General features: G+C 47.0%; 1 protein-coding gene across 3 annotated transcripts in view; it reads left to right on the top strand.

Annotated features, from left to right (window-relative positions):
• ndc1 (NDC1 transmembrane nucleoporin) overlaps window positions 1-18,931 on the top strand; it is a 43,266-nt gene that overhangs the window by 16,863 nt on the left and 7,472 nt on the right. For 2 of the 3 annotated variants that reach the window (XM_031810328.1, XM_031810329.1), the window contains exons 9-14: window positions 2,904-2,996; window positions 4,471-4,552; window positions 9,703-9,870; window positions 13,063-13,338; window positions 14,916-15,028; window positions 15,144-15,194. In XM_031810328.1, the coding sequence (XP_031666188.1) occupies window positions 2,904-2,996; window positions 4,471-4,552; window positions 9,703-9,870; window positions 13,063-13,338; window positions 14,916-15,028; window positions 15,144-15,194 (783 nt within the window). The remainder of the gene's footprint in view (window positions 1-2,903; window positions 2,997-4,470; window positions 4,553-9,702; window positions 9,871-13,062; window positions 13,339-14,915; window positions 15,029-15,143; window positions 15,195-18,931) is intronic. The other variant, XM_031810330.1, reaches the window with a different exon arrangement.

The following is an 18,931-nucleotide window of genomic DNA, read 5'->3' as shown; positions in this document are numbered from 1 at the left end:
ACTCAAACTGGACAGTTTTATCTCCATCTCTTCATTCAAAAACTCAATCATGGACACTCTTACTGACAGTTGTGGCTGCTTTGCGTGATGTATTTTATTGTTGTCTCTACCTTCTTGACCTTTGTGCTGTTGTCTGTGCTCAATAATGTTTGTACCATGTTGTCATCTTGTGTTGATCCATGTTGTCTTAGGTCTCTTTCTGTCGTGTTGTCTCTCTTGTCTGTGTGTTTTGTCCTATATTTGTATTTTTAATCCCAGCCCCGTCCTCGCAGGAGGCCTTTTAGCCGTCATTGTAAATAAGAATAAATTCTTAACTGACTTGCCTAGTTAAATAAAAAACATGGCTATCTAGCAACATGATCATATTTAGAGTTCGCAATCTCCATTCTCCTGTTTTGAGTTCCCACTTCCTCAAGTGGGGAATAATACAGACAACCGATATACACAGATGTCCATAAAATACATAATAATTCTGGGTCCTATTTTGACAGGTTGTACATTTTAAAATATAAATCGTACATTCCCTTGATGTGTTCGATGACATCGGCTACCGTCTCCGTTGTCTTACTTGGCACTGGAAAACAATTGGTCTGTCTATTGTTGATAGTATACAAAAAGAAGGCTAGCTACGAAAATACATCTAGCATTCATCTAGCTACATCTAGCATTCATCTAGCATTCATCTAGCATTCATCTAGCATTCATCTAGCTACATCTAGCATTCGTCTAGCATTCATCTAGCTACATCTGGCATTCATCTAGCTACATCTAGCATTTATCTAGCTACATCTAGCATTCATCTAGCTACATCTAGCATTTATCTAGCTACATCTAGCATTCATCTAGCTACATCTAGCATTCATCTAGCTACATCTAGCATTTATCTAGCTACATCTAGCATTCATCTAGCTACATCTAGCATTCATCTAGCTACATCTGGCATTCATCTAGCATACATCTAGCATTCATCTAGCATACATCTAGCATTCATCTAGCATACATCTAGCATTCATCTAGCATTCATCTAGCATTCATCTAGCATTCATCTAGCATTCATCTAGCTACATCTGGCATTCATCTAGCATTCATCTAGCTACATCTAGCATACATCTAGCATTCATCTAGCATTCATCTAGCTACATCTAGCATTCATCTAGGCTAGCCTTGAAAAGGAGTCTGTCGTTGAGAGTGGGGCACGTCTTATTTTGAGATGTAAAAATAATTATTCAAATGACAGGCCTACTTTAGAAACGGAAATGAATGCGGTGTAATTGTAAGGAATAGTCTTGCTAAATGATATTATTTTACAGATTTAAATGTCATAATAACCAAATGGAGCGTGTTAATAAATCACATTACAGTTTCACATGTGCCAAATACAACCGGTGTAGACCTTACTGGGACATGATCATAAACAGACTAGCAGCAGGGTATTAGCTGAGCGTATATGGGAAATGCTTATAATTAACTGTAGCAGCTTCAACACCATACAACTCTCCATCTGTGGCCTCCAACTGCTCTTAAACGCTAGTAAAACTAAATGCATGCTCTTCAACCGATCGCTACCCGCCCACCCGACTAGCATCACTACTCTGGATGGTTCTGACTTAGAATATGTGGACAACTACAAATACCTAGGTGTCTGGTTAGACTGTAAACTCTCCTTCCAGACTCACATCAAACATCTCAAATCCAAAGTTAAATCTAGAATTGGCTTCCTATTTCGCAACAAAGCCTCTCACTCATGCTGCCAAAACTGACTATCCTACCGATCCTTGACTTCGGCGATGTCATTTACAAAATAGAACTAACAGGTATATCTCACTGGTCACCCCCAAAGCCAACACCTTCTTCGGAACGAACTGCACAAATCTCTGAAGCTGGAGTCTTATATCTCCCTCTCTAACTTTAAGCATCAGCTGTCTGAGCAGCTTACCGATCAAACCAGGTAACACGGTCACTAACCACACAGGGGACGTTAACACGGTCACTAACCACACAGGGGACGTTAACACGGTCACTAACCACACGGGACGTTAACACGGTCACTAACCACACAGGGGACGTTAACACGGTCACTAACCACACAGGGGACGTTAACACGGTCACTAACCACACAGGGGACGTTAACACGGTCACTAACCACACAGGGGACGTTAACACGGTCACTAACCACACAGGGGACGTTAACACGGTCACTGGAGACCGCTGTCCCAACTGGACTAGATAGATAAGTACACATACTGATACAATGTACTTTGTATTTAGTGGTCCAACAGCACAAGGAAGGAGTGAATGTTAGGAAACATTCTTCTTGGACATGAGCGTTCTGAAGCACTAGCCAGAAGGAAGCTTCTAGAACTGCAGGTGTAGAGGGTGGGAGGGGTCACCAACGACAGCCGGTGGCTTGGACTGACTCCCTGCTTCTCTACCAGTCTAGTCCTGGACTGACCTACCTGCTTCTCTACCAGTCTAGTCCTGGACTGACTCCCTGCTTCTCTACCAGTCTAGTCCTGGACTGACCTCCCTGCTTCTCTACCAGTCTAGTCCTGGACTGACCTCCCTGCTTCTCTACCAGTCTAGTCCTGGACTGACCTACCTGCTTCTCTACCAGTCTAGTCCTGGACTGACCTACCTGCTTCTCTACCAGTCTAGTCCTGGACTGACCTACCTGCTTCTCTACCAGTCTAGTCCTGGACTGACCTACCTGCTTCTCTACCAGTCTAGTCCTGGACTGACCTACCTGCTTCTCTACCAGTCTCTGCTAATCATTTCCTCTCTGGCTGCAGTTCGATTCCCAACCGTTGTTCTCTCGGAAGTGTGCACTTCTAACCTGTCTGCTTAGTACCGTAGACGAGATCATTCCACAAGGAGTCTGATTTGATAATGATTATTTCTTGCAGGTTTACAGTTTCCCTGTCCAGTCCACGTTCACAGAGGACGCCCACCAGTGCCTGCCCAAAGTTATCACTGGCACGCAACCAATGATACTGAAGGTAAGCATTTCACACCAATTTAACAATGGAAACATTACAGGATCATCAGCGTTCCCTGTTACGAGTAACTTTGAACAAAGGAAAACAAAATCAAATCCTCTGTTCCTAGCCATCTGGTTACCTCTACCTCTGTCCTGTCAGTTCCTAGCCCTCTGGTGACCTCTACCTCTGTCCTGTCAGTTCCTAACCCTCTGGTTACCTCTACCTCTGTCCTGTCAGTTCCTAGCCCTCTGGTTAACTCTACCTCTGTCCTGTCAGTTCCTAGCCCTCTGGTTAACTCTCCCTCTGTCCTGTCAGTTCCTAGCCCTCTGGTTAACTCTACCTCTGTCCTGTCAGTTCCTAGCCCTCTGGTTAACTCTACCTCTGTCCTGTCAGTTCCTAGCCCTCTGGTTAACTCTACCTCTGTCCTGTCAGTTCCTAGCCCTCTGGTTAACTCTACCTCTGTCCTGTCAGTTCCTAGCCCTCTGGATAACTCTACCTCTGTCCTGTCAGTTCCTAGCCCTCTGGTTAACTCTACCTCTGTCCTGTCAGTTCCTAGCCCTCTGGTTAACTCTACCTCTGTCTTGTCAGTTCCTAGCCCTCTGGTTAACTCTCCCTCTGTCCTGTCAGTTCCTAGCCCTCTGGTTAACTCTACCTCTGTTCTCTGTCCTGTCAGTTCCTAGCCCTCTGGTTAACTCTCCCTCTGTCCTGTCAGTTCCTAGCCCTCTGGTTAACTCTACCTCTGTCCTGTCAGTTCCTAGCCCTCTGGTTAACTCTACCTCTGTCCTGTCAGTTCCTAGCCCTCTGGTTAACTCTACCTCTGTCCTGTCAGTTCCTAGCCCTCTGGTTAACTCTACCTCTGTCCTGTCAGTTCCTAGCCCTCTGGTTAACTCTACCTCTGTCCTGTCAGTTCCTAGCCCTCTGGTTAACTCTACCTCTGTCCTGTCAGTTCCTAGCCCTCTGGTTAACTCTACCTCTGTCCTGTCAGTTCCTAGCCCTCTGGTTAACTCTACCTCTGTCCTGTCAGTTCCTAGCCCTCTGGTTAACTCTACCTCTGTCCTGTCAGTTCCTAGCCCTCTGGTTAACTCTACCTCTGTCCTGTCAGTTCCTAGCCCTCTGGTTAACTCTACCTCTGTCCTGTCAGTTCCTAGCCCTCTGGTTAACTCTACCTCTGTCCTGTCAGTTCCTAGCCCTCTGGTTAACTCTACCTCTGTCCTGTCAGTTCCTAGCCCTCTGGTTAACTCTACCTCTGTCCTGTCAGTTCCTAGCCCTCTGGTTAACTCTACCTCTGTCCTGTCAGTTCCTAGCCCTCTGGTTAACTCTACCTCTGTCCTGTCAGTTCCTAGCCCTCTGGTTAACTCTACCTCTGTCCTGTCAGTTCCTAGCCCTCTGGTTAACTCTACCTCTGTCCTGTCGGTTCCTAGCCCTCTGGTTAACTCTACCTCTGTCCTGTCGGTTCCTAGCCCTCTGGTTAACTCTACCTCTGTCCTGTCAGTTCCTAGCCCTCCAGGACCTGGCTCTGCTGTCTCAACATTCTCCTTCTAGACGTCTGGAGGTGTTCAGCCTCAGCCAACCAGGTGACCTCGCTGCTCTGCCTGCATAAATACATCTAATGGATATTTATACTTTCACATTACAGACGGACTTCATGTGTCTCATTACTGACAGTAAAACAAAAAGAGCACTGTCTACACTGTTGACATTGGAAATGTCTCGGAAACATCAACTGACTCTGCAGTATGCATAATGTTCTTCTGTCTGGTAGTCCCGGGGCAATGTTCCCTGGTAGTCCCGGGTCAATGTTCCCTGGTAGTCCCGGGGCAATGTTCCCTGGTAGTCCCGGGGCAATGTTCCCTGGTAGTCCCGGGGCAATGTTCCCTGGTAGTCCCGGGGCAATGTTCCCTGGTAGTCCCGGGGCAATGTTCCCTGGTAGTCCCGGGGCAATGGATTGTCAGTAGCGTCCATAGCCACAGTCGCCCATTTCTGACTATTTTAAACCTAACCTTAAATTACCCCCGGGTCGATCTCCGTGTTCCCGTGGAAATCTAATTAGTTGAATAAATTCCCCATTTTAAGATATCTGGTTAAACTATAGATACAGGACCTTCGGAAAGTATTCACACCCCTCGACTTATTCCACATTTTCTTGTTACAGCCTGAATTCAAAATGGATTACATTTTAAAAAATTCTACCCACAATTCCCCATAATGACAAGGTGAAAACATGTTTTTAGACATTTTTGGCGCATTTATTGGAAATGAAATACAGAAACCTTAAGTATTCACAAATCTGAGTTAATACTTTGTAGAAGCACCTTTTTGGCGGTGATTTACAGCTTTGAGTCGTCTTGGAATTTGTCTGTGTCCGCTTTGAGTCGTCTGGATTTGGGGATTTTCTCCCATTTTTGTTTCTTTCAGATTTTCTCCCATTTTTGTTTCTTTCAGATTTTCTCAAGCTCTTGAGTTAGATGGGGAGCGACGGTGAACAGCAATCTTCAAGTCTTTCCACAGATTTTCAATGGGGTTCATGTCTTTGGCTGGCCCACTCAAGGACTTACACATTCTTGTTCTGAAGCCACTCCAGCATTGCTTTGGTTGTATACTTGGGGTCATTGTCCTGTTGGAATAGAAATCTTCACCCCAGTCTAAGGTTGTTTGCTCTCTGAAGGTTCTCATCAAGGATTTGCCTGGATTTGTCTCCATTCATTGTTCCCTCTGTCCTTATTAGTCTCCCAGTTCCTGTTGCTGAAAAGCATCCCCATAGCATGATGCTGTCACCACCATTTTTATTTTATTTATTATTTCACCTTTATTTAACCAGTTGAGAACAAGTTCTCATTTACATCTGAGACCTGGCCAAGATAAAGCATAGCAGTTCGACACAGACAACAACACAGAGTTACACATGGAGTAAAACAAAACCTACAGTCAATAATACAGTAGAAAAAAAATCTTTATACAGTGAGTGCAAATGTAGTAAGATTAGGGAGGTAAGGCAATAAATAGGCCATAGTGGTGAAATAATTTAAATTTAGCAATTAAACACTGGAGTGATGGATGTGCAGAAGATTAAAGTGCAAGTAGAGATACTGGGGTGCAAAGGAGCTAAATAAATGCATTATGAGGATGAGGTAGTTGGATGGGCTGTTTACAGATGGGCTGAGTAATGGTGCAGTGATCGGTAAGCTGCTCTGACAGCTGATGCTTTAAGTGAGAGAGGGAGATATAAGACTCCAGCTTCAGTGAAAAACAAAAATGCAATTGGTTCCAGTCATTGGCAGCAGAGAACTGGAAGGAAAAGCGGACAAAGTAAGTGTTGGCTTTGGGGATGACCAGTGAGATATACCTGCTGGAGCGCGTTCTACTATAGTGACCTACTCCCATGAAGCCCAGATTGGTGAAGTGCTGTAGAGACTTGTCCTTCTGGCAGGTTCTTCCTTCTCAGCCAAGGAACGGTGTAGTTCTATCAGAGTGGTCATTGGGTTCTTGCTCACCTCCCTGATCAAGGTCCTTCTTGCCCGTTTGGTGTATTTTTTCTTGGGGACTGCTGTGTTCTTGGAAACATTCAACACTCTAGAGATTGTTTCATACCCTTCCCCAGATATATGCCTGATCATAATTCTATCGCAGAGATCTGTGGACGGTTCCTTGGACTTGTATAATTCCTACTCTGACATGCACTGTCAACTGTGGGACCTTTATATAGACAGGTGTGTGCCTTTCCAAATCCTGTCCAAAGAATTGAATTTACCACAGGTGGACTCCAATCAAGTTGTAGAAACATCTCAAGGATGATCAATGGAAACAGGAAGCACCTGAGCTCAATTTGGATTGTCATAGCAAAGTGGTGTAAAATACTTATGTAAATTAGATTTCTGGATTTAATTTTCAATATTTATAAACCTGTTTTCACTTTGTCATTATGGGGTATTGTGTGTAGATTTTGAATGCCGGCTGTAACACTACAAAATGTGGACCAAGTCAAGGGGTATGAATACTTTTAAACATGGTCTGAGCCTCGATCCACTGTATCCGTCGATGTCTGCCTTCCGCATCTGAGGTCAAAGGTGGCAGAGTTACCAAGGTTTTTGTTAGACCAGAGGACATCCCCAAAATGGGTCTTCTCACAAAAATGTCTGTAGCGTTCAAATGTTTTGGCCTAAAAACTATTAATATTATTATAATAACTACTACGAACTAACTAATATGACTCTCACGGACACAATGCTGTTCTCAGTTTTGCTCTGCGACCCCTACAAGTGTCACGGGACTTGTTTTGAAGGTAACCCGGTACTGGGATGAAAAATACTTTTAAATGAATGGGGGCATTTCCACGTCATAAAGACGGTGCTAATTCCACGTCAAATAGACGGTGCTAATTCCGCGTCAAATAGACGGTGCTAATTCCGCGTCAAATAGACGGTGCTAATTCCGCGCCAAATAGACGGTGCTAATTCCGCGTCAAATAGACGGTGCTAATTCCACGTCAAATAGACGGTGCTAATTCCGTGTCAAATAGACGGTGCTAATTCCGCGTCATAAAGACGGTGCTAATTCCACGTCATAAAGACGGTGCTAATTCCACGTCATAAAGACGGTGCTAATTCCACGTCAAATAGACGGTGCTAATTCCACGTCATAAAGACGGTGCTAATTCCACGTCAAATAGACGGTGCTAATTCCACGTCACAAAGACGGTGCTAATTCCACGTCACAAAGACGGTGCTAATTCCACGTCACAAAGACGGTGCTAATTCCACGTCACAAAGACGGTGCTAATTCCACGTCACAAAGACGGTGCTAATTCCACGTCACAAAGACGGTGCTAATTCCACGTCACAAAGACGGTGCTAATTCCACGTCATAAAGACGGTGCTAATTCCACGTCATAAAGACGGTGCTAATTCCGCGTCAAATAGACGGTGCTAATTCCGCGTCAAATAGACGGTGCTAATTCCACGTCAAATAGACGGTGCTAATTCCGCGTCAAACAGGACAATTAAAGCATTTAAGACGTTGCATGTGTACTGTTAGGTTCTAATTATGAGTAAAACACTGAAACCTTCACCAAGTTCTTTCTCCCAGAGGGACAATCCAGGTGTATTAAGACAAACAAAAACATTAACACAAGCACTAACATTTAACCCTTCCTCCTGGGCTGAGTCTCCTCCTACACATCTGTACAAACATTTGATCTTTACTGCTAAGCAGGACACTAAGAGATACGGGCTATAAACTTTTATTCCTCCCTTAACGTGACCTGACCTCAACCTCCCCTAATAACTAATCTATGTCTCTCTCTCCTTATCAACGCCTGCCACATGCGATCTCTTTCACTCCGTGACATAAGTATTAGTACATATTCTCAGAACCCAACAGTACTGATTAAAAAAAATATAAACACAACATGTGAAGTGTTGGTCCCATGTTTTCCCCTGAAATGAAATATACCAGAAAGGTTCCATACGCGCCAAAAAGCGTATTTCTCTAATGTTGTGCATAATGTTTTTCTATACCCCTGTTATTTTACATTTCTCTTTTGCCAAGATAATCCATCCACCTTACAGGTGTCATCAATAAGCTGATTACACAGCATGATGATTACACAGGTGAACCTTGAGCCTGGGTCAAAAGGCCACTTAAAAATGTGCAGTTTTGTCACACACCACAATGCCACAGATGTCTCAAGTTTTGAAGGAGCGTGCGATTGATTGTCATGCCGACTACAGGAATGTCCACCAGAGTTGTTTCCAGATAATTGTTAATTTCTCTACCATAACATCGTTTTAGAGAATTTGGCAGTACATCCAAACGGCCTCACAACCACAGACCACGTGTAACCACGCCAACCCAGGACCTCCACTTCCTGCTTCTTCACCTGCGGGATCATCTCAGACCAGCCACCCAGACAGCTGATGAAACTGAGGAGGATTTCTGTCTGTAATAAAGCCCTTTTGTGGGGAAGAAGTCATTCTGATTGGCTGGGTGAACCTATGCACTCCCAGGCCCACCCATAGGCTGTGCCCCTGCCTAGTCATTTGAAATCCATAGATGAGGGCCTAAAGAATTTATTTCAATTGACAGATTCCCCCCCCCCCACACACACAGTAAAATCATTAGACTCGTTCCGTGTTGGGTTTGATATTTTAGTGCAGTGTAGAACACCATATTACCATACATATTAGATCTTATGTATACACACAGGCCAGTATACATTGTTTCTTTAGACCTGAAATAAATCATGGATTAAATGAGGTTTCAGTGGCTTGTTTGCGTGGAGGCTTGGCGACGCTAAACCATGTTTGTTAATTAACAGTCCATTACTGTGCGATCCGGCAGTCATTTCTATGGCGACAAAATGCTGACACAATTTCATGACTACCATAGGAGTTACTTAAACATTTCCTTGGGATTTTGTTGAATGTTTTTCAATGTTATTCACTTTCTAAGGACAAATGCAATGCTTCATCAAATAATTGTTTATTTAATTATATATATATATTTTTAAAATACTTTACAGGGATCTTCAAATTCTAAATCAAATAGCCGTGACCATCAGCTCTGTAGAAACCTGGGCCCTTTTTTTGTTGCTATTTTGAGTTGTTTATGAATTTTAACGATATAGCCAATTTTGACTTTGTGGATGTCGAGTCTAGAGAAATGTTGCCCTTTCTGTATGTAATTCCTGGAAGTTAACTTTTCCTTTGTCGTTCTGTGTTTTCCCCAGGCGGTCACCCTCACATCTGGACGGCCCTGAGTAAGGAGTGTCTGTCTCTGTTGTCTGACCTGACCGAGCGGCTGGTAGCCCACCATGACACTGTAGCTACTAACGGACGGGCCAAGTCCCAGTCTACAGGGGGCAACAAGCGGTCCACCACCTCCTCGGAAGGCTCCGGTAGCTACACTCTGTCTCTCTCTCTGAACAACATTATTACACTGCATTCAGAAAGTATTCAGACCCACTTGACTTTGTCCCCATATTTCATTACAGCCTTATTCTGAAATGGAATTAAGTTGTTGTTCCCCTCAAATCTACACACACTACCCCCTGATGACGTCACAATACCCCCTGATGACGTCACGATACGTCACATAATGACAAACAAAAGCAGGTCTTTAGAAATGTTGAACTTTATTACAAAAAAATAATTTGAAATCACATTTACATGAGACCCTTTACTCAGTACTTTGTTGAAGCACCTTTGGCAGCGATTACAGCATCAAGTCTTCTTGGGTATGACGCTACAAGCTTGGTACACCTGTATTTGGGGAGTTTCTCCCATTCTCTGCAGATCCTCTCAAGCTCTGTCAGGTTGGATGGGGAGCGTCGCTGCACAGCTATTTTAATGTCTCTCCAGAGATGTTCAATTGGGTTCAAGTTTGGGCTCTGACTGGGCCACTCAAGGACATTCAGAGACTTGTCCCGGAGGAAGGTGAACCTTCGTCCCAGTCTGAGGTCCTGAGGGCTCTGGAGCAGGTTTTCATCAAGGATCTCTCTGTACTTTGCTCCGTTCATCTTTCTCCGCGATCCTGATTAGTCTCCCAGTCCCTGCCTCTGAAAAACATCCCCACAGCATGATGCTGCCACCACCATGCTGCACCGTAGGGATGGTGCCAGGTTTCCTCTATTGCTCAGTTTGGCTGGGCAGCTCTAGGAAGAGTCTTGGTGGTTCCAAACAAGACTGATAGAGGCCACTGTGTTCTTGGGGACCTTCAATGCTGCAGACATGTTTTGGTACCCTTCCCCAGATCTGTGCTTCGACACAATCCTATCTCGGAGCTCTACGGACAATTCCTTTGACCTCATGGCTTGGTTTCTGATCTGACATGCACTGTCAACTGTGGAACCTTATCTAGACAGGTGTGTGTCTTTCCAAATCATGTCCAGTCAATTGAATTTACCACAGGTGGAGTCCAATCAAGTTGTAGAAACATCAATGATGATCAATGGAAACAGAATGCACCTGAGATCAATGTCGAGTCTCATAGCAAAGAGTCTGAATACTTACATGTATTTACGTCTGTTTTTTATTTAATAGATGTAGAAATTTTTTGGAGTGCTGTGATGTCATTATGGAGTGCTGTGATGTCATTATGGAGTGCTGTGATGTCATTATGGAGTGCTGTGATGTCATTATGGAGTGCTGTGATGTCATTATGGAGTGCTGTGATGTCATTATGGAGTGCTGTGATGTCATTATGGAGTGCTGTGATGTCATTATGGAGTGCTGTGATGTCATTATGGGGTGCTGTGATGTCATTATGGGGTGCTGTGATGTCATTATGGGGTGCTGTGATGTCATTATGGAGTGCTGTGATGTCATTATGGAGTGCTGTGATGTCATTATGGAGTGCTGTGATGTCATTATGGAGTGCTGTGATGTCATTATGGGGTGCTGTGATGTCATTATGGGGTGCTGTGATGTCATTATGGGGTGCTGTGATGTCATTATGGAGTGCTGTGATGTCATTATGGAGTGCTGTGATGTCATTATGGGGTGCTGTGATGTCATTATGGGGTGCTGTGATGTCATTATGGGGTGCTGTGATGTCATTATGGGGTGCGGTGATGTCATTATGGGGTGCGGTGATGTCATTATGGGGTGCTGTGATGTCATTATGGAGTGCTGTGATGTCATTATGGGGTGCTGTGATGTCATTATGGGGTGCTGTGATGTCATTATGGGGTGCTGTGATGTCATTATGGAGTGCTGTGATGTCATTATGGAGTGCTGTGATGTCATTATGGGGTGCTGTGATGTCATTATGGGGTGCTGTGATGTCATTATGGAGTGCTGTGATGTCATTATGGAGTGCTGTGATGTTATTATGGGGTGCTGTGATGTCATTATGGGGTGCTGTGATGTCATTATGGGGTGCTGTGATGTCATTATGGGGTGCTGTGATGTCATTATGGGGTGCTGTGATGTCATTATGGGGTGCTGTGATGTCATTATGGGGTGCTGTGATGTCATTATGGGGTGCTGTGATGTCATTATGGGGTGTTGTGTGTAGATTGAGGATTTATTTTTATGTAATGTTACAGTCAAAACATATCTTTATTTTTCTATATTTAAGCAATAAGTCACCTCGGGGGGGTGTGTGGTATATGGCCAATATACCACGACTAAGGGCTGTTCTTAAGCACGACGCAACACGGAGTGCCTGGATACAGCCCTTAGCCGTGGTATATTGGCCATATACCACAAACCCTGAGGTGCCTTATTGCTGTTATAAACTGGTTACTAACGTAATTAGAGCAGTACAAATACATGTTGTCATACGGTCTGATATACCATACCTGTCAGCCAATCAGCATTCAGGGCTCGATCCACCAAGTTTAAAAATCATGTTTACATTCTAGAGAACATTCTGAACCAACGTCAAACCGTGGTCAGCCAATCAGCATTCAGGGCTCTAACCATGGTCAGTGGTCAGCCTATCATGTGATGTGCAACTTTTGTTTTACAGCCTTGGATTAACACAGTCCTCTAATCAACTGCTCATCAAGACCTTGATTAGTCAGCGGTGTTAGTGCCCGGCCTGCTCACTCTATCTCCCCAGAACCAGCGGTGTTAGTGCCCGGCCTGCTCACTCTATCTCCCCAGAACCAGCGGTGTTAGTGCCCGGCCTGCTCACTCTATCTCCCCAGAACCAGCGGTGTTAGTGCCCGGCCTGCTCACTCTATCTCCCCAGAACCAGCGGTGTTAGTGCCCGGCCTGCTCACTCTATCTCCCCAGAACCAGCGGTGTTAGTGCCCGGCCTGCTCACTCTATCTCCCCAGAACCAGCGGTGTTAGTGCCCGGCCTGCTCACTCTATCTCCCCAGAACCAGCGGTGTTAGTGCCCGGCCTGCTCACTCTATCTCCCCAGAACCAGCGGTGTTAGTGCCCGGCCTGCTCACTCTATCTCCCCAGAACCAGCGGTGTTAGTGCCCGGCCTGCTCACTCTATCTCCCCAGAACCAGCGGTGTTAGTGCCCGGCCTGCTCACTCTATATCCCCAGAACCAGGGTTGTGGTCAGATCACCTTTTTTAATAGTATGTAAGTCCTGTAAAAACACCCCTCTGACTCCCTCTATTCCTCCAGTAACTTCTGTCGGTATGGAGGATATGAAGACTCCTCGGCCCGGCGCCCTGATCAGAACCCCTGGCTCAGTGTTCTTACGTTCCTCTGTCGGGGCGGGGCTGCGAACTCCCCTGACCATCCCCTTTACCCCGGACCTAGACAGCCCCTTCTCCTCCCCCGCCCTGCGGCGGCTCACTGGCCCCCTGGAGCCTCAGGGGGCCCTGTCCCCCGGCTTCAGCTCCATCCAGAGCCCTCACGTCATGAGGAGGGGCCCCAAACTCTGGTCTGCTTCTACAGGTGAGGGACAGCCCAGGGGCCACACACGGCTGGTTTTACCCATGGACTAGTATTTCACTGTACTGCTTTTGATACTATGAGCCATGGGACTGCATAGTATGAGTGGTATCATATTTAATCACCTTAATTATTTGTAAATATTGCATCACCCATCTCATATGTACTGTATTCTAAACTATACCACTATCTTAGTCCAATGCTGCTCTTTTATATATTTATTTATTTATTTATATATATACACACACACATATGCTTAATCCATTCCTTACCTAGATTTACGTGTATTTTGGGTATATGTTGTGAAACTGTAACACGGAACCAAAACCGGCTGCGTGCGCCATTGTGCATATATTTATTTTGTCCCCCCACACCAAAAGTGATCACGACACGCAGGCTAAAATATCAAAACAAACTCTGAACCAATTACATTCATTTGGGGACAGGTCGAAAAGCATTCAACATTTATGGCAATTTAGCTACTTAACTTGCTCGCTAATTTTTCCTATTTAGCTAGCCTACTGTTGCCAGCTAATTTGTCCTGGGATATAAACATTGAGTTATTTTACCTGAAATGCACAAGGTCCTCTACTCCCGACAGTTAATCCACACATAAAACGGCCAACCGAATCGTTTCTATTCATCTCTCCTCCTTCCAGGCTTTTTCTTCTCTGAACTTTATATTGCAATTGGCAACTTTCATGAATTAGGTGCGTTATCGCCACTGACCTCTTTTCATCTTTCAGTCACCCACGTGGGTATAACCAATGAGGAGATGGCACGTGGGTAGCAGCTTCTATAAACCAATGAGGAGATGGGAGAGGCAGGACTTGCAGCTCGATCTGCGTCAGAAATAGAACTGACTTCTATTTTAGCCCTTTAGCCCAACGCAGACGCTTGTTGGCGCGCGATAATTGAATAATATAGATTTTTAAATCTATTTTGCAACACTCGCGCACGCGAGCGGTGAAGTCAGCCTGTTAGATACTACTGCACTGTTGGAGCTAGAAACACAGGCATTTAGTTAGATACTACTGCACTGTTGGCGCTAGAAACACAGGCATTTAGTTAGATACTACTGCACTGTTGGCGCTAGAAACACAGGCATTTAGTTAGATACTACTGCACTGTTGGAGCTAGAAACACAGGCATTTAGTTAGATACTACTGCACTGTTGGAGCTAGAAACACAAGCATTTAGTTAGATACTACTGCACTGTTGAAGCTAGAAACACAAGCATTTAGTTAGATACTACTGCACTGTTGGAGCTAGAAACACAGGCATTTAGTTAGATATTACTGCACTGTTGGAGCTAGAAACACAAGCATTTAGTTAGATATTACTGTTGGAGCTAGGAACACAAGCATTTAGTTAGATACTACTGCACAGTTGGAGCTAGAAACACAAGCGTTTTGCTACACCCACAATAACATCTGCTGAACACTTATATGTGATCAATACAATTTGATTAGATATCATCATTCTTCTTTCAGAACCATGGATTTGTTTTACCGCTGACGAGTCAACAACGGCGATGTTTATTGACCTATGAATTCAGACCATTCTCTGTTTATGTCTAGACTCCCAGCTGAACGGCAGTCCTCCGCCATCTCCTGGTCCCGCCCCCAGCCCGTCCCAGGCCCAACTCAAACCCTCCTTCCTTGTTACCTTCCTACAGAACAGGAAGGACCAGGTACTGCCTTGTTTCTGAAAATGTTCTCCCATTTGGTAGCTACTGACTAGTGGTGTATTATTCTATTATTCTATTATTCATACTTTTTTATTAACTTTGTAATTGTCTCATTCAGGTTAAACATTTCTTGGCAAAGCGGATGCTGATAATGTATCTGTTTAACAAGGTAAGGGTGTGTTTACCTCCACGCTGTCCCTGGGGTGTGTTTACCCCCACGCTGTCTCTGGGGTGTGTTTACCCCCACGCTGTCTCTGGGGTGTGTTTACCCCCACGCTGTCTCTGGGGTGTGTTTACCTGCACGCTGTCCCTGGGGTGTGTTTACCCCCACGCTGTCTCTGGGGTGTGTTTACCCCAACGCTATCCCTGGGGTGTGTTTACCCCCACGCTGTCTCTGGGGTGTGTTTACCTGCACGCTGTCTCTGGGGTGTGTTTACCTGCACGCTGTCTCTGGGGTGTGTTTACCCCCACGCTGTCTCTGGGGTGTGTTTACCCCCACGCTGTCTCTGGGGTGTGTTTACCCCAACGCTATCCCTGGGGTGTGTTTACCCCCACGCTGTCCCTGGGGTGTGTTTACCTGCACGCTGTCTCTGGGGTGTGTTTACCTGTCTCTGGGTCCCTGTCTCTGGGGTGTGTTTACCCCCACGCTGTCCCTGGGGTGTGTTTACCCCCACGCTGTCCCTGGGGTGTGTTTACCCCCACGCTGTCCCTGGGGTGTGTTTACCTGCACGCTGTCTCTGGGGTGTGTTTACCTGCACGCTGTCTCTGGGGTGTGTTTACCTGCACGCTGTCTCTGGGGTGTGTTTACCTGCACGCTGTCTCTGGGGTGTGTTTACCTGCACGCTGTCTCTGGGGTGTGGTTACCTGCACTCTGTCTCTGGGGTGTGTTTACCCCCACGCTGTCCCTGGGGTGTGTTTACCCCCACGCTGTCCCTGGGGTGTGTTTACCCCCACGCTGTCCCTGGGGTGTGTTTACCCGCACGCTGTCTCTGGGGTGTGTTTACCCGCACGCTGTCTCTGGGGTGTGTTTACCCGCACGCTGTCTCTGGGGTGTGTTTACCCGCACGCTGTCCCTGGGGTGTGTTTACCTGCACGCTGTCCCTGGGGTGTGTTTACCCCCACGCTGTCCCTGGGGTGTGTTTACCCCCACGCTGTCCCTGGGGTGTGTTTACCCCCACGCTGTCCCTGGGGTGTGTTTACCCCCACGCTGTCCCTGGGGTGTGTTTACCCCCACGCTGTCCCTGGGGTGTGTTTACCCCAACGCTATCCCTGGGGTGTGTTTACCCCCACGCTGTCCCTGGGGTGTGTTTACCTGCACGCTGTCTCTGGGGTGTGTTTACCTGTCTCTGGGTCCCTGTCTCTGGGGTGTGTTTACCCCCACGCTGTCCCTGGGGTGTGTTTACCTGTCTCTGGGTCCCTGTCTCTGGGGTGTGTTTACCCCCACGCTGTCCCTGGGGTGTGTTTACCCCCACGCTGTCCCTGGGGTGTGTTTACCTGCACGCTGTCTCTGGGGTGTGTTTACCTGTCTCTGGGTCCCTGTCTCTGGGGTGTGTTTACCCCCACGCTGTCCCTGGGGTGTGTTTACCTGCACGCTGTCCCTGGGGTGTGTTTACCTGCACGCTGTCTCTGGGGTGTGTTTACCTGCACGCTGTCTCTGGGGTGTGGTTACCTGCACTCTGTCTCTGGGGTGTGTTTACCCCCACGCTGTCCCTGGGGTGTGTTTACCCCCACGCTGTCCCTGGGGTGTGTTTACCCGCACGCTGTCTCTGGGGTGTGTTTACCTGCACGCTGTCTCTGGGGTGTGTTTACCTGCACGCTGTCCCTGGGGTGTGTTTACCTGCACGCTGTCCCTGGGGTGTGTTTACCCCCACGCTGTCCCTGGGGTGTGTTTACCCCCACGCTGTCCCTGGGGTGTGTTTACCTGCACGCTGTCCCTGGGGTGTGTTTACCCCCACGCTGTCCCTGGGGTGTGTTTACCTGCACGCTGTCTCTGGGGTGTGTTTACTTGTCTCTGGGTCCCTGTCTCTAGGGTGTGTTTACCTGTCTCTGGGTCCCTGTCTCTGGGGTGTGTTTACCCCCACGCTGTCCCTGGGGTGTGTTTACCTGTCTCTGGGTCCCTGTCTCTGGGGTGTGTTTACCCCCACGCTGTCCCTGGGGTGTGTTTACCTGCACGCTGTCCCTGGGGTGTGTTTACCTGCACGCTGTCTCTGGGGTGTGTTTACCTGCACGCTGTCTCTGGGGTGTGGTTACCTGCACGCTGTCTCTGGGGTGTGGTTACCTGCACGCTGTCTCTGGGGTGTGGTTACCTGCACGCTGTCTCTGGGGTGTGGTTACCTCCACGCTGTCTCTGGGGTGTGGTTACCTCCACGCTGTCTCTGGGGTGTGGTTACCTCCACGCTGTCTCTGGGGTGTGGTTACCTCCACGCTGTCTCTGGGGTGTGGTTACCTCCACGCTGTCTCTGGGGTTTTGGGGCCAGGACTCTGTCTCTGGGGTTGTGGGGCCAGGACTCTGTCTCGGGGTTGTGGGGCCAGGACTCTGTCTCTGGGGTTGTGGGGCCAGGACTCTGTCTCTGGGGTTGTGGGGCCAGGACTCTGTCTCTGGGGTTGTGGGGCCAGGACTCTGTCTCTGGGGTTGTGGGGCCAGGACTCTGTCTCTGGGGTTGTGGGGCCAGGACTCTGTCTCTGGGGTTGTGGGGCCAGGACTCTGTCTCTGGGGTTGTGGGGCCAGGACTCTGTCTCTGGGGTTGTGGGGCCAGGACTCTGTCTCTGGGGTTGTGGGGCCAGGACTCTGTCTCTGGGGTTGTGGGGCCAGGACTCTGTCTCTGGGGTTGTGGGGCCAGGACTCTGTCTCTGGGGTTGTGGGGCCAGGACTCTGTCTCTGGGGTTGTGGGGCCAGGACTCTGTCTCTGGGGTTGTGGGGCCAGGACTCTGTCTCTGGGGTTGTGGGGCCAGGACTCTGTCTCTGGGGTTGTGGGGCCAGGACTCTGTCTCTGGGGTGTGGTTACCTCCACGCTGTCTCTGGGGTTGTGGGGCCAGGACTCTGTCTCTGGGGTTGTGGGGCCAGGACTCTGTCTCTGGGACTCATGGGCTCACTGCATGCTCTTCCCCAAATCATCTACTTAATGCTGGAAGTTACCTGGTCTAGCAGGCTCACCATTCGCTCAGGCATTACTAATTAAACTCCGAGAAGGGCTCCATCATTCGGGCATTACTAATTAAACTGAGAGAAGAGCTCCATCATTCAGGCATTACTAATTAAACTGAGAGAAGAGCTCCATCATTCAGGCATTACTAATTAAACTGAGAGAAGAGCTCCATCATTCAGGCATTACTAATTAAACTGAGAGAAGAGCTCCATCATTCAGGCATTACTAATTAAACTGAGAGAAGAGCTCCATCATTCGGGCATTACTAATTAAACTGAGAGAAGAGCTCCATCATTCAGGCATTACTAATTAAACTGAGAGAAGAGCTCCATCATTCAGGCATTACTAATTCAACTGAGAGAAGAGCTCCATCATTCAGGCATTACTAATTAACCTGAGAGAAGAGCTCCATCATTCAGGCATTACTAATTAAACTGAGAGAAGAGCTCCATCATTCAGGCATTAACATATCTGGGTTGTTCCAAAAGACCACTTTGTGGAGAAGCTGTGTTTTCAAAACTAATGTTTACATGGATTCTGATTATTTCCAGAGATACATCCTGAAATATATGTAGATATCTTTGTTAGAATGAATACTATATTTCCCTTGGCGGAATGAAGCTGAATGTAAATAAAAAACATGCTTCATTTACCCCACCCTCCCCTACTAATTACACTTCCACCCTCCCCTACTAATTACACTTCCACCCTCCCCTACTAATTACACTTCCACCCTCCCCTACTAATTACACTTCCACCC

The sequence above is a fragment of the Oncorhynchus kisutch genome, linkage group LG30 (genome assembly GCF_002021735.2).
Source record: "Oncorhynchus kisutch isolate 150728-3 linkage group LG30, Okis_V2, whole genome shotgun sequence".
NCBI classification, from domain to species: Eukaryota; Metazoa; Chordata; class Actinopteri; order Salmoniformes; family Salmonidae; genus Oncorhynchus; species Oncorhynchus kisutch.
This window is presented reverse-complemented; position numbering and strand designations above follow the sequence as displayed.